Source organism: Dendrobium catenatum, unplaced genomic scaffold, assembly GCF_001605985.2.
Source record: "Dendrobium catenatum unplaced genomic scaffold, ASM160598v2 original_scaffold_213434, whole genome shotgun sequence".
NCBI classification, from domain to species: Eukaryota; Viridiplantae; Streptophyta; class Magnoliopsida; order Asparagales; family Orchidaceae; genus Dendrobium; species Dendrobium catenatum.
The window spans coordinates 312,706-327,815 of NW_021531844.1; the positions used below are offsets into that span (position 1 = coordinate 312,706).

Sequence of the window (15,110 nt, forward strand, 5' to 3'; positions counted from 1 at the left end):
CAAAAAAGTTGGTGAGCTATTTGAGAGAATATTGGAAGATGCAAATGATGAGAACAAAATCTTCAATCAGGGAATCTGTCTTCTGCAACAATCTCTTCTTCAATAAGGCGTCTCGACGGAGTCGAGACCTTTTTACGCTAGGGGAGAATGATGCGGTGCATCTTAAGCTAAGAGGGTTCCTTAGGAGCACTTTACCTAGTTTGTTGTCATTTCTTTCTAGAATGCTCTTTTAGTCTTATAAATAGGAGGTCTTGTAGAAGAAAAGATCATTGAATGATAAAAACACTTTTTTGGAAGCTTTGAGAAAGCTCTCTTCTTCTTCCCTGGATTGGGAATCCTAAAATCCTTCTTGCAGGTATCATCTTCCGACGATCCACTACATTAACATTTATTTAATATTTAGTGGCTAATTTTAATTTATATATGTTTGACTTAAATTAAAGCTATTTTATAATTTGAATATGCTCAATTAATTGTGTATATTTGCAGATGCTTTCTTAGGCGCTTAGCAAGTATTTAATAAATCCTAATTGGAGAACTGGATAGTGAAGACTTGTCCAAAGGTAATCATTTTAACCTCAAGAAAGTAGTTTGATGGGAGTTGATTCTCAAGAATATACTGTGGGTTCGTGCCGGTCGCCCAAGATTTGGAGGACACTTCCCACCTACTGGAAGCATACTTTCAAAGCAACTCGTTGTCATCTTGAGTGATGAGTCATCAATAAATTCATCAACCTAGTAACTAGAGAGGATCATAACAAGAAGATCCGAGCTCGCTTCTTCACGCTTAGCTAACTATAGAGTCTACTATGCTATAACTCAAGAAGACTTATCACTCATAGGGGGGAGGGGGGCATGTGCCAAGATTATTATTATATAAAATGACATTATTAATAAAAATTAAGTACATTTGAATAAAATAAAATAATTTTTTATTCTATAAATGACATTATTATTATTTTTTTAAGTTTTTATATTTTTAGTTAAATATTATATTTTGAATATTTGTATTTTATTTTTAATTTTTTTTTCTTACATTTTTTATGTGAAATTGTAACATGAGTTTCTTAAGAAATTAATTTATTTGTTAATGAATAAAAAAAGGTCTTAAAAAATAAGGCTACTCTCATACAATTATGAATCTTTCTGATAAATATTTTTTGTTATTCAATCAAATTAAGTAATCCAATCATTATCGTATGACGAGTTGTGATACAAATATGAAAAAATTGATGAATGATACTCTCATTAATTATTTATGCAAAGAATGTAATCATCATTAATTTACGATTTTTTTTTTAAATATTGGCATGTTTTCCCCTTCGGTGCTTCATTTTCTCATTCGCCTGTAGAGCATAGATGTTTCGTTTTCCCTTGGCTCCTCTCTCGTGAATTGAAACCTTAAGCATATTTCTCTTCTGCGTGCACAAGCCCAAACAACAAAAGCATTTACTAAGGGCTTTTCTTCTGAGTTGATTATCAGTCATTAATGTCAACATATGCAAACGGTCAACAGAAGATATTATTCTGACCTGTCAGTTTACTCTCCACTACCCGGCTCAGCTCATCATGTGCTCTGCCATCCTCGTTTCTCTGCCGTAGCCGCTGTTACTTTCGGTTACAGCAGCATATTATATACTCTGTAATTGATGCAAGCAAGCAGCGAATAGATGAGAAAAATTGAAATCCATTGTTCTTCTCCTCTCTAACCTTGTTCCTTGCAGGTTAACAATTAAGACATGCTAATGTTGATATCACTCATGGACAACTTGGATTCAACATCCCAAAAAAGTGAGGTGAGCATGAATTGATGTTGGTGACTAAAAGATGACCACAACTTGATGAACAATCTAACCTAAGCCATTAATGAACATAGAAATCTCAAACTACACCACTCAATGTAATCTCATGAAAATGGAGGAAAGGCTGACCAAAACAATCCAAGATGTCTTTAGAAGAGCAAGCACCAAGGGAGAGCACCCCCAAAGAATTTTCTAATTCAGATGTTCATTGTAGGAGGCCGGAGAGCAGAGCACTAATCTCAAATTGTATAGAGAAGCTTTTGCTGGTTTATGTTTACAAATAAGAATCTTTATACTTAAATTTCAACCAATTAATAATTTCCAATTTACAAATAAAAATCTTTATACTAGTATAAAGTTGCAGAAATCTTATAATATATATTGTTGATTAACTGCCAAAAGCTTTGGCTGATCAAAAGTATGAGGTATTCTTTTTCTAAAATTTTGATGTTTTTAGTTTCTTTCAAATGTTAAATATCTTTTATTTTAAAATTTTCAGTCAAGACATAAAGCTTCTGAGACAGCAATTGTAAATTATTGTGTTAGTTTTTGTAGGTTGCTCTTTAAGATTATAATTTTGATTTAGTGCAAGCAATTTTTTTTTTAATAATTCTTATTTTACTTTTATTTCATTTTATAGGTGCTTGTTATGGGTGATGATTAGATCATTTATTTGAATGGTAACAAAGTATTATGAATGCCTTGAGTGATATTAGTTTCAATGGTTGAGACACCCTGTATTGTGATATTATGATAGTTTTTAGTGTTTGTAAGTTTTACTATTTTTTTCTAAATTGATGTCATTTACAAATGAAAATCTTTGTATTTGGATTGAATACTACCATAATTTATATTATTAATTGGTATACTTCAAAAGCAATGTGATTAAAAACAATTGAATGACCTTATATAGGGGTGTAAGTGAGCTGAGAATTATTAACAAGCTCATGAGCTGAGCTTATCAAGCAACGAGTTCGAGCTCGAGCCTATACTCGAGCTCGTATGTTAAACGAGCTCGAGCTCAAGCCTGGCTCGGCTCAAAAGCTCGTTGAGACTCTCGATTTAATTAAAATGCATTTAATAATTAATTAAATTTTATGAACAACTTAAATTGATCTCAACAATCGAGTCGAGCTCGAGCTTTCTAAATGAGCTCGAGCTATCCAGTCAAGTTCGAGCTTATGAATTTTTTAACAAGTCCAGCTCGAGCTTAGTAAACGAGCTCGAGCTCGACCTCAGTAACAGCTAAACAAGTTTAGCTCGATGAAAGAGATACTCGACTTGACTCATTTACACCCATAACATCATGTTAGGTTAGAGTTTTGGTTGACCCATTAATTACCCTCTACAAGCTATATATATCTGTCTCCAATCAGTGAAGCATCTGTATAAAATCAATTCCCAAAAATGATATGAAAGTTAAGAAGCACAAGCCTAGTAAGTGGAATATATTAGATCACAACACAAAGAAGAGTGGAGGAATTCAGGTTTTTGGTTTTTTTCTGAGATTTATTTTTTCTGGAAGTCTTTTTCTGAGAATTTAATGGCAGTAACGACAGTAGTGTGGGCAGCAATCACAGTCCACAGCCTGTATGTAGAATATTTATTTCTGAAGCCTTGTAAGTTGTAAGAATGGAGACCACTTATTTTTGAGCTAGGAAAGTTAGCTGTGGGCTGGGCTTGGCTTGTTAATGGTGTGGGTCCACACTTAAAGATCATTACAGATAGAAAAAAAAATATTTCAGCCATATCCTTATGATAGCAGCGTCATCTATAGTGAAATATGGTTAGGGAAAGAAGGAAGTTTAGTGCCTAAACAATATTTATGTTTGTTTAGGAAAAATTTTTTATTGCATTCTAAAATTACATTTTTTTACAAAAAAAAATTAGTTATAAAATTTTTGTATTGAAAGTTGGTTTATGGTTTAGTAAGAAAATTATTCCCTCTATCTAAGGCTTCATTTGTGATGGCTTTCTTACTGCTTCTTAAAGCAACTTTTTAGAACAAAAATTTTAATTTTTGCACTAAATAATTGCTTTAAGAAGTGGTAAGAAACCTGTCACTAACGAAGCATAATTTATTTATCAAAAGCTAGATAGGCTTCATTTGGGACTGTTTTCTTGTCGCTTCTTAAATCAACTTTCTAGTAAAAAATTAATTTTTGTGTACTAAGAAGCTTCTTTAAGAAGCAGTACTAAAGTCATCCCAAATGAAGCCTAAAAGCTAAAAAAATTTAATTTTTGTACCAAAGAGGTTCTTTAAGAGCAGTAAAAAGTCATCTCAACTGAAGCCTAAGACTTATTTGGGATGATTTTTATACTATTTTAGCGTTTTAATATAAAATTAATTTTTTTTACTAAAACATTATTTTAAGAAATAAGAAAGCTGTTTAGAAGGAAGTTACCTATATAGAGGAATCATTGCATGATCTCATGTATGTACGGTTGACGAAATGAACGTTGGTTGTTCAGGCTTCGTTTGAGACGACTTTCTTTCTGCTTCTTAAAATAATTTTTTAGTACAAAAATTTTCAATCTTTTACTAAATTTAAAGCATAAAGAAAGCCATTCCAAATGAAGGCTCAATGGGACGTAACGCCGTAGATATTGATCATTTAAGGCAATGGGGTCATTGCGGTGAATAAAAGCATATTCATTTTTCAGCCCCAACAAGGCAACAAGATTTCAAAGTGGGCTACCAATGACGAACTCATTTATTTTGGGAAGAAAAAAGTCTAAGAGCACAATGACTATGTCCAAAGAAAGACCAGCTTCTAGCATTTAAAAGTTGAAAAGGCCAGTTCAGGTTGACATGTTTCTGAAAGCATACACCTCCATTTCAATTTTAAGTAAATAACTAAATATATCAGGGTGCCCTAAATATGGTAGTTAAATCTGAAGTTCATTTGGGGATATATTAACCTTATTTGATCAATCAATCATATATCACTATACTTTCTTCATTTAAAGCATAGATCTGACAATTTTAAGATATGGCTGAGAATATAATATCAGTTTGTAATGAAAAACTATTTTATTCCAAACAGAATAACTAATTTACTTTCAGCACAATAACTTCACAATCAATTCATCTCAAACAGACGCTAAATCTCTTAAGAAAATGATAAGATACATTATCTCTAGTCAATTTTTTATTTATATAGACTTTAAATGGCTAAATCGCTTCCAATTTCTCTAGTCGTTAGCTAATAAAGACTTTTAAAATGATAAATTACAGTACAAAGGGTATAGTACGTTGTATGCATCGATCTAGTTAGGGGTGTCAATTCGGGTCAACGGGTCGGGTTCGGGTCGAGCCCGGATTGGGAAGTTATTATGCCTAAATCATTTTTTTAAAAAAGTTATTGTGGATATTATAAATATGTTCTTTTTTTTAATTGAACACCTACTTTATTAAACCACCATACATAAATATCAGATTGTAAAAGCAACCTACAATCATATAAATTTCTAAAAAGCAGCAAAAAAAAAAGTTAATTGAAATTGCAATTGCAATTTAAAAAACAAGCAATGAAAAAGCTATCCCAAATAGATCCTTGATGTTGGTGAAAAAAGTACTTGGTAAAAATTGCTAATTAACTTTGAAAATCCTTACGTGCTCAATTACTAATCGAACCTTATAGCATTTCCTGAGGGCTCGCCAACTCTACTATCAACTCATCAGATTATCCCAAACAAACAACTATAATATAATTCTCATACACAAAGAGATTTTAGATTCATAACATAACAACAACAACATCAAGTCTTTATCTCACTACGTGGAGCCAGCTACATGAATCTTTTTTCTCCATCTGTGTTCTTTTAATTATCAAATTCTCATTTCAATCTAATAAAAAAATGTCATTTCTATTTTTTTCTAACCAAATTTTTTTAGATCTACCTCTGCTTTTTTAACATAGGTCAAATCTATTACATCTACTCGCCTAATAAGATCATAGGAAGGCAACCATTTTACAAGACCAAACCATCTAAGACACTATCTCTAACCTTTTCACATATATTCATAATAGAATCCAAATGAATACAAAACACTCAAATTACACGCAGAAGAAAACCTCAAGCAGAAAGGAAATTTCTCACACGTTAACATTCCATCACTTAATTTCACGAATTATGAACAAACAAAGCGTTCTCACATTATTGATCAGAACTTGAGATTTCTTCTAGGGATGAGCTTGCTGGGGTCTTCCCATGAATTTGCCCTCATCCCAGGACGCAATAGCTGAGGAGTAGTAGGCCACGGTGAATAATCCATGAGCAAAGCAAAGGATCCCTCCTATGGAAAGGAAATGGCGGTGCCCGAACCCGCAAGTGGCTTTTGACTTTGCGTTTGACATAGCTCCTATCATCAGCAATGAGAAGCCGACCAACACTATAACCCTGAAGATGGAAAGCAAAAGCCAACATTGTAAATAGGCATCGGATCATGTACAGATTCAACCATAAATTAAATATTTATGAGTTATATTATTAATGATTAGCGAGGGGCTGAGTTTAAACGGATTTAGCAGTTTTTTACCTCTGTTGGGCTTCATCACAAGAAACAGAAGGCTACGTCATTGGGAATGTTGCTGTTTTCTTAATTCATGTATAGCCATGGGCGGATCTAGCCTTAATTTTTAGGAGGGGGCAAAAAATTTTTAGGAGGTTGCCCCCGGAACAAATTTTGGTTGTAAGAATATTTTTGAATTTTCTTTAGTATTTGTGTTTGTATTTGGTTCATCGTTCCAATGATAATTATGTAAATTATATTCTTTTACGAGCGGATGGGCGGGCACAGACGAGCTGGTCGGTTGGGCAGCCACGGGCGAGAAGGGGGCATATTAGGGTTATACCTTTAATTTTTTTTTAGGGTGGACATTTGCCAGACCAAAAGCAAGGGAGGATCCGCTCATGTGTATAGCCTTTTGTGTAATTAATTTGTAAATACAAATACCGATTTATATTGTAAAAAAGGTCCTGTTAATTGAATAATAAACAAAGGGAGAATTTGTTTTATGTCATGTTTGTATTCTGAAATCTGATTTAAGGTGGTGGTATTTTATAAAGAAATCCTCTGCCCAGCAGTTGGACACAAACCCAAGCTTTGTTCCCCATTTCTAGCAACCAAAGTGGGTTTTCATCATATATCTTATCCGCTTGAAAATGTTTGAAATTTGAAGGGTTCCACATAGCATTTTATTTCCCTATTAGGTGGATCATTTTTTTGTCGAAGAAATTGGACCTATGACCACCAAACAATATACTGTTCTTAGGCCAGTATAAACCCTGGTCGACCTAGCATGCAACCCACACCAATTTATAAGGGCCAACACTTAAGGCTTTCACTGCTTGCCAAGGATTCGAACCAGGAACCTGGGCTTTGCCCAGCCGGCACTAAACAATATATGACTAGTAGGCAAAAGTCTATTCTTTTTTAACGAGGGTAGTCAGATTATTCTACTATCATTGAAGGAAGATGTTTCCAATAATGCAACTGGGGAACTTGTACCTTTTCAATCTCTATTTGAAAACTTTAAAAGAAGCTAATGAATGGTATGATTTAACCCTTGTTGAATAAAATATTGAAGCAATATGCATATAAGAGATGTTCCAAAATCTCTTACAATAATTTGAAGATGTCCTTACGGAATCTATTTCAGAAAGACTACCAATTCACGAGTAATGAAGGAATATCAATTGCCTATTTCATGAGTAAATGATCTTTTCAATTAGTTAGATGGGTTGACAATGTTTTCCAAGATTCACTTGTGAAGCTTCATCAAATTTGAATATGGGTTGGAGATGATTGGAAGATGGCATTCAAGACTTGTGATTGTTATACAAGGGACGATTATATCTTTTTTGTCATAAAAAAAAGCTTAGAATATTTATGCATCTTATGAATTAAATTTTTTGACCTTCTTGGGAAATATGTAGTGGCCTACTTCGAAAAAATTCTAGTACATAATCACAACAAAAATTTTTAGCATCACTGACTAATTTTCAAAGTGTTTCACAAATAGTGATTGTTTGTGAATCCAAAAAAAGTGTTATTTTTGGTTCTTTAATTTCTCTTGTAGGGATTGAGATGGACCCAATGAAGTTTGACACTATTTGGTAGTGGCTAATTATGTAATTATTTATGGGTGTGTGGAGATTCCATGGATTAGCATAATTTTATCCTTGAACTTATCACCCTTTCTGCTCTTAAGGGGGAGTGTTTTCATTGAAGGACGATAGCTTAATCCAATTTCGAGAAATTTAAACAAAAAATTTTGTTTGCTCAACTCACCCAATTTTGATCAGGTGTTTGAAGTGGAATGTGATGCTTCCATTGTGAGCATATGTGCAGTGCTGAACTAAGGAGTACATCCGGCCACATTTTTTACTGAGAAGCTTAAAGATTCATGTAACATCCATTATCAAATCTAGGTGATTTTCAGTACTAATCATTCATTTTAGGTTAATTGATATTTCTGAGCCTTATAATATTTAATAGGGTTGACAATGTAATAAATCTAATAGTGAAAAAATTGCTCTGTGGGCGCCGTAGCTTCAAGGGGTATGGTGCCTAGACACCAAGCTTTCAGAAAAATTGGCAAATAAATATTTTTTTGCAAATGTTGCAGCGCTGGGTCTCAATTGAGCATAATCTGGGAGCATCTATAAGATTCTCTAGAGCACTGCAACGCTTTAAAAGTAGGGGCATCGTGGCGCTAGTTCAAAAAGATAAAAATTATATTATTAAAATATCTTAAACCATTAAATAAAATCCACTCGACTACCCAAGCTGCTGAAGAGAGGAGGAGAAGAAGGAAGAGAAAGAGGAGAGAGAGAGAGAGAGAGAGAGAGAGAGAGAGAGAGAGAGAGAGGCCAAATCCTATGATTCTTTTATTGGGCCAGTTTGAGATATTGTATAGATCGGTGTAGAATCTTAAAATGTTATCTTCAATTTCAATTCCAACAATTATATTAAAATTTATGAATAATAATGTGTTTTTCTCGAAATTTATAAAATTTTCATCATGTGATTTTTAGTGTGTTATTATGTTCCTTATTACGAACATTTTAACTAGCAATGATTAGTTTTTCCAGTACAAAATTCTTAGTATATTATCGAATGTAAGCTTTTCTATCAAATGCAATAGTGACATAAAAGGCTTAAAATGTTCATATGACTATTCTTTGAAGTTAAAAAAGGAGTTCAGTAAGTATACCGTTTTACAAGAATTGATGTTTTCACTAGTAATTTTTACATCATCAAGATATTGCATTGAATGTTTTAATTCAATTAATGTTGCATTACATTTGCATTCTGCATTATGTGGCATTGAAGATGTTTTATTTTGAATCAAGAAAAAAGTGTACTATATGTTATGTTGTAAGGGCCCTACATGTACTATTCTGGCTCCATCTCCTGATGCATATATGAGAGTGATTATGACCCCACTTTTCAAATACAGATGTGGGGGGTTAAGTAACATTATATGTGACCTTTTTGGCCTCATCTACCTGATCCAGATGTAGGATGGATTCTAGCCCCACTTTTTAGATGCAAGTGTGAGAGATAAAAGGAGACATAAGTGGGCATTGAGACATGTGCATGTTAAGCATTGCAATTTATATGTTAATAGTCTAATGAATTAACTTTAAGAAATATTCTCAGATACATCCAGTAAACTTTGAATTTTTATATGAATTATGCTAGGAAAGTGAAAGTAAATTAAAAGTAAAATGTAAATGAACATATGAGAAATAAGTATATTGTACGGCATCTAGCAGGAACTTCGGTGAAAGTGGTGATGTGATTATGAAAGTATAAGTGCTAACTCCGAAATCAAGTATACATAATAAAAATATGGTAAATCCATGTCTTACTCATGCTTTATGTGTTTTGAAAGCCTTTATGTTTTCTTTGATTTATTGCTTTTAATTTAGCTGCTTTTATCCTATATAAACTGAGCTTTGACATTTAAGACGGGTGAAGGAGGAGTCTATTGAGCTAGTTAAACTTTATTCTTTTAGTGTTTCAGGAGGAGTCTATCTCTGAATCGGGCATCCGCATGCATCTCTAATTGCGTCCGATGTCCGGTGTCAATGATTTTAAACAGATTTGTTCTATTTTTTTGTTGCCGTACTTTTTTCTTTGTAAATGGCTATCATCTTTAGGTTACTAGGAAATTATGTTTGTAGAAAATTCAACCCTGGAAGTCATAATGAAATCTATAACGAATCCAACAACATGTAGCTAACAGTTGGATGAAACTACGTAAATTTCTTGGTGTATATTCTTTTTTATTTTGTTAATTAAAGATGTTTTGAATTATATCTCGTATAATCCCCCAACAATTTAAACTGAAACCAAAGAAAATATTGCAGAGTAAAAAATCATACCATGAGACAGCAAGAGTTGCTGCAGCCATTTGCCTGTTTGCTGAAGCATGTTCAAACTCTTGCCTTGAGCAGATGCAAGTGCACCCACCAAGAAGGTTAGCAATCACATGAGCTGCTGCCAGGATTACTGCAGCTGCGATCCCAAGCCTGTAGGCTTGATGGACTGGCTCCTTACACTCAAAGATAAGCACTCTCAAGTTCTTTCCCTGCGAAACAACATTTATAGCAGGCAAGAAGCAAGATTTCATGAATCAGAAAGTAATAAAATACGAATCTTCTATTACCTTGCTTTGGGCTATCTCAGCTTCAATGCCTAGTATGCCTGCAACAATGTCCATGATTACAATCAAGAGGCACACAACGATCCCACCAACCCTCACCATTCTCAGAAACTGGTAGAATCACGATGGATGGGAAGGTAGAGGAGGAAACGGAGAATTGAAGTGTTCTTTTTGATGTCCTGCGGCCTTGCTTTGCAGCCAAGATAGAATTCATTTTAGAACTTATAAAACAACGAAAAAAGGTTATGCTGAGAATGAGATTCTCTGTTTTGAACAGTTCTGATGTATTAGCTGTGAAAAAGATGCTTTCGAACTTTTGTATAATGGGTTAACCTTTGCTTCTTTTCTTTTAAGCTTTGATTCCATCGCAATAGGAGCAAGGAAAGTTTGGCATATATGATACTGTAGGTCATAAAGCAAACCTGATAATGGTTTCATCTTTATTGTATTCATCGAATTCATTTTGTATAAAATATGTGATGAAATTCATTTTGTATAAAATATGTGATGAAATATAAATTTTTATTCATGCAAGAATCGTTGACCGCAGCTTGGTTTTTGAGGACCTTTTTTGACGTATTAATAAGACAGGTTGGTGTGACTAAAAATTAGTAATTTTTTTTAGTAAAGAGTTAATATAGCTTTATAAGGAAACATGCCGAAACATCAGAATATGCTCACATACACAACTCTTTTTGGCCTATTGGTTAAGAGCTTAGGCTTCCAACTAAGAGGTCCAGGGTTCGAGTCTATGTGTATGCGTTGTGTGTGTGAGTTTGCCTTAAAGGGCCTAAATGTCAAAAAAAAAAAAAAAAAAGAATATGCTCACATTTAATTGTAAGAATTTATTAAATAAAATGACTAAAAGCATTTCTCTATGGGTGCTTAAAAGTCAAAATTACATCTGACAAGTTACTTTAAGTCTTAAATTTTAAGGAAGTGTGACAAACAATTGATATTTAGTGAACACTTTTTAAATCTATAGTGACTTACGACTCAAATTCTTAGCAGCAGTTTTTTTTTTTGGTTAAAACTCACATAGAGGCTTACATGTTAATTATATAAAAAAAGAGAGCTACATGCCCTTAGAGGATCAAATGCTCCCTAAAAAATATATCATTCAAAGGAAAATCTAATGAGCCAATGATCTTAACTATTACAAAAAACAAACAGAAAGTAGCCAGGGAGGCAAGAAGTCGAGCAAGATCTTCAATGAAGGCTTGAGGGACAAAAGGCAGCCACAACTCGAGGGAAAGCAAGCTGAGAGCCCGTCTCTATCGACCGTTTGCATCTGTGCTCGAGGTCATGACTTGCGAGTCGCGTGGGAGGAGATTTCATATTTGTGAGTTTAATCCTAAGATTTGAGATGAAGTTTGCAGAACATATTTAAAAAGAGGACCATTTAAACCTCGCAATCATTATTTCCAAAGAATTAAATTTGGGATAAAAGACATAAACTTTAATCCTATTTGGTTTGACAAGTACTATAATTTGGCTAGAGTATAGCATATTGCCTATATTGTTATCTTTTCCGAGCATCTGGTAGAGGCAATGAAAATGATGAGGTATTTAATAAAAATGAATTTTCAAATAGGAAAAAAACTAAATAGGTTTGAGCTTCATGTAGAAAGCCATAACAATGTGCATAGTAATTCTAGACGAAGCTGTGAAGTCCTAATGAGAAAAAGCTAGCATATTGGTTTTAGATTCCATAAGCAATCAGATCAAACTACAATTACATATCGCATACATCTAAATACTTCGGTCGATTATATAAGATTTATTTTAAGACAAGAATTAGCTTTTCTCAGACATAATTAGTCCTCTAAATAAAAGAATCAAGGAAATTTTTTAGAACTGGTGCAGTTCTTAGCTGAACATAACGATGACATACATGATGTGGTACTAAAAAATGCGCCTAAAAATTTGAAATTAATTGCACATGATATTTAGAAAAATATAATAAGAGCTATGGCTATTGCAATTAGTAAATTCATTACTGAGCAGATTGGTGATATTTTTTTCTCAATTTTAGTTTATGAATCACATGGCACATCTACAAAAGAGCAAATGACAACTATAGTGTACTTTGTTAACAAAAAATGTCTGATAATTGAGCATTTTTTGAGGATTGTTCGTGTGCCAAATACAGCATCAAGTTGTCTGAAAGTAGCAATTGAATAACTCCTTTCAATTTATGGATTAAGCATTTTTTGAATGTGTGGTTAACGTTACGATGGTGCCAGTAATATGAGATGAGAGTTTAATGGTCTGAAGACTCTATTTCTAATGAAAATTAATCAATTCATTACATTAATTACTTACTACATCAGTTTTAGTTAGCAATTGTATCAATTACAAAAAATCATGTTCAAATTGCTTTGTTATTTATTACAATTTCAAATGTGATGAATACTGTTGACATTTTATGTAAGCATCGTGATCAACTTTATGATATACAATGAGAGAAGACATTATATGATTATAGAGTGGAGAACTAATAACAGGGCACGACTTGAATCAAGAAATAATCCTTAAGCGTGCAGGCGATACACGATAGATCAATCATATTATGAATTCATTATAAGGTTATCATAATTCTTTTTGCAATTATTGATATCTTGGAAATTATTTTGGAAGATGGTGTAAGCTCATAACAAAGAGGTCAAGCATATGCATTATTGGCATCATTACAAACCTTTGAATTTTCTTTTTGCCTACACTTGATGAAATATACTCTTGGTATCACTGTTGAACTATCACATGCTTTGTAGTGAAGAGAAGAAGATATTGTAAATGTCATGTCTTTGGTTCATATATGTAAAATAAGACTACAAGATATGAGAGATAATAAGAGGATAGATTTCATCAGCAAAATAACTTTATTCTGTGATCAGCATAAAATAAATGTTTCACATATGGATTATAAATGGGCTGCTCGTGGCTGATCTCGTTGTAGAGCTCAGAATATTACAAATTCATATCATTTTCAGGTTGAAATTTTCTTAATAGTTATTAAATTGATATGCAGCTTTAGGAGTTGAACAATCATTTTACAAAAACTCTGTGTTGCCTTTTTCTATTGCATGTTTGAATCCTAATAATGAATTTAATACTTTCAATAAAGACAAGTTGATTAGAATGACACAGTTTTATCCAACTAATTTTACTCTTTATGATCATGCAATTCCTAAAAATCAGTTGGACACTTATATTATAGATATTGATATGATGATCAGTTCTCTTCATTAAAAGATATAGAAAGTTTTGCTGAGAAAATGATCCCAAGTAAAAAGGATATAATATATCATCTTATTTTTAGACTACTGGTATTGACATTAGTATTGCTCATCACAATAGCAGGCATCAAAAGAGTATTTTCTATTATGAATATTATAAAAAATCAGTTGCAAAATAGAATTGAAGATCAATTGATAAATGATTTATTAATCATTTATATTAAAAAAGAAAATTGCCTCCAACTAAAAAGCACCCGCATAAAGGTTAACAAAAGAATAGGCAAATAGAGGAAAAAATAAAGAACGAGGGCACCCAACCCAAGCAACAATGACCACCAAACCAACAACCAACCAAATAGCCCATAAAAGCTAGCTCATGAAGACATAAGAAAAGAAAGAATAATAACATAAGCTTGTCACCAACCAACAAACATAACACCAACAAACAACTCAGGCCAGCCACCAACCAACCATCACAACAATATGATAGAAATAGAACAAGGACAGCCAGAATACAAAACCAAACAACTCGAGCAATGTTAAACCCTTTAAGTAAAAATAAACTAAACTCTTAAACATCGAGACACCTTTTTGTGTAATAGTCAAAATTTTATTAAGAAGTTTTGCAATTAAGCATGCTCATCCCAAAAAAAATCTTAGGATGGATGATCTTTTGGGAAGTTACACCAACATGATAAAATCATGAGACTCTTTGGTTGAACCGGAAAATATCTCAATAATTAAGAGTTTAGGCTATTACAAATGATATTAGAGCAATACACCAGCCGGACTAAGTGTCATATAAGATAAAGTTTAATGTCATGAAAGCCACCTCTCGAACCCTATATGAGACAAAATGCTACATAGTGGGACTCACCACTTGAACTTATAGGGGACACCTCTAGAATCCTATTTGCCTAGTGGATGATTCTGGGATAAATATATCAATGAGAACTTCATTATTTAAGTGGGGGGAGATTATGAATCCTCTTAAGTAAAAAAAAAAAAAAGTCAAACACTTAAACATTGATGTGCCTTTTGATGTAATGATTGAAATTTTATTAAGATACTTCACAGTTAAACATGCTCATCCCGGAGAAATCTTGGGATGGGTGACCTCTTGGGAAGTTACACTAACATGATAAGATCATGAGGCCCTTAGGACAAAACTGAAAATATTTCAATAGTTAAGAGTTTGTGCTATTACAAGAAAGGCCCAAAAAACTAGCAAAAGACCAACAAACCACCCACACACCAAAACTATTCATAAGACTTAGATCTAGAAGCATTACTCATATAATATTTAAAATTCTGCACCAAAATTTTCCTTTTAGGTTTCTTGTGTTTCGTGCCCGAGACCAAAATAAAGTCATCCTTATCCACTTGCA

General features: G+C 33.1%; 1 protein-coding gene across 1 annotated transcript; it reads right to left on the minus strand.

Moving 5' to 3' along the window:
• Nucleotides 1-5,889: 5,889 nt before the first annotated feature.
• LOC110101983 lies at nt 5,890-10,704 on the minus strand. Its single transcript, XM_020830102.2, has 3 exons — nt 10,487-10,704; nt 10,203-10,408; nt 5,890-6,206 (listed from the first exon to the last, which is right to left on the minus strand). The coding sequence occupies exons 1-3, from the start codon at nt 10,583-10,585 to the stop codon at nt 5,990-5,992; spliced, it is 522 nt and encodes a 173-aa protein (XP_020685761.1). The 5' UTR covers nt 10,586-10,704; the 3' UTR covers nt 5,890-5,989.
• Nucleotides 10,705-15,110: the final 4,406 nt, after the last annotated feature.

Bases quoted from the DNA above. Each gene is read 5' to 3' on its own strand.
- LOC110101983 (XM_020830102.2), bottom strand. From the start codon at position 10,585: ATGGTGAGGGTTGGTGGGATCGTTGTGTGCCTCTTGATTGTAATCATG. The intron at 10,409-10,486 runs GTAATAGAAGAT...GTTGTTTCGCAG, and splicing joins CTGAGATAGCCCAAAGCAAG to GGAAAGAACTTGAGAGTGCT. The intron at 6,207-10,202 runs GTATGATTTTTT...TTCCATCTTCAG, and splicing joins GCAACTCTTGCTGTCTCATG to GGTTATAGTGTTGGTCGGCT.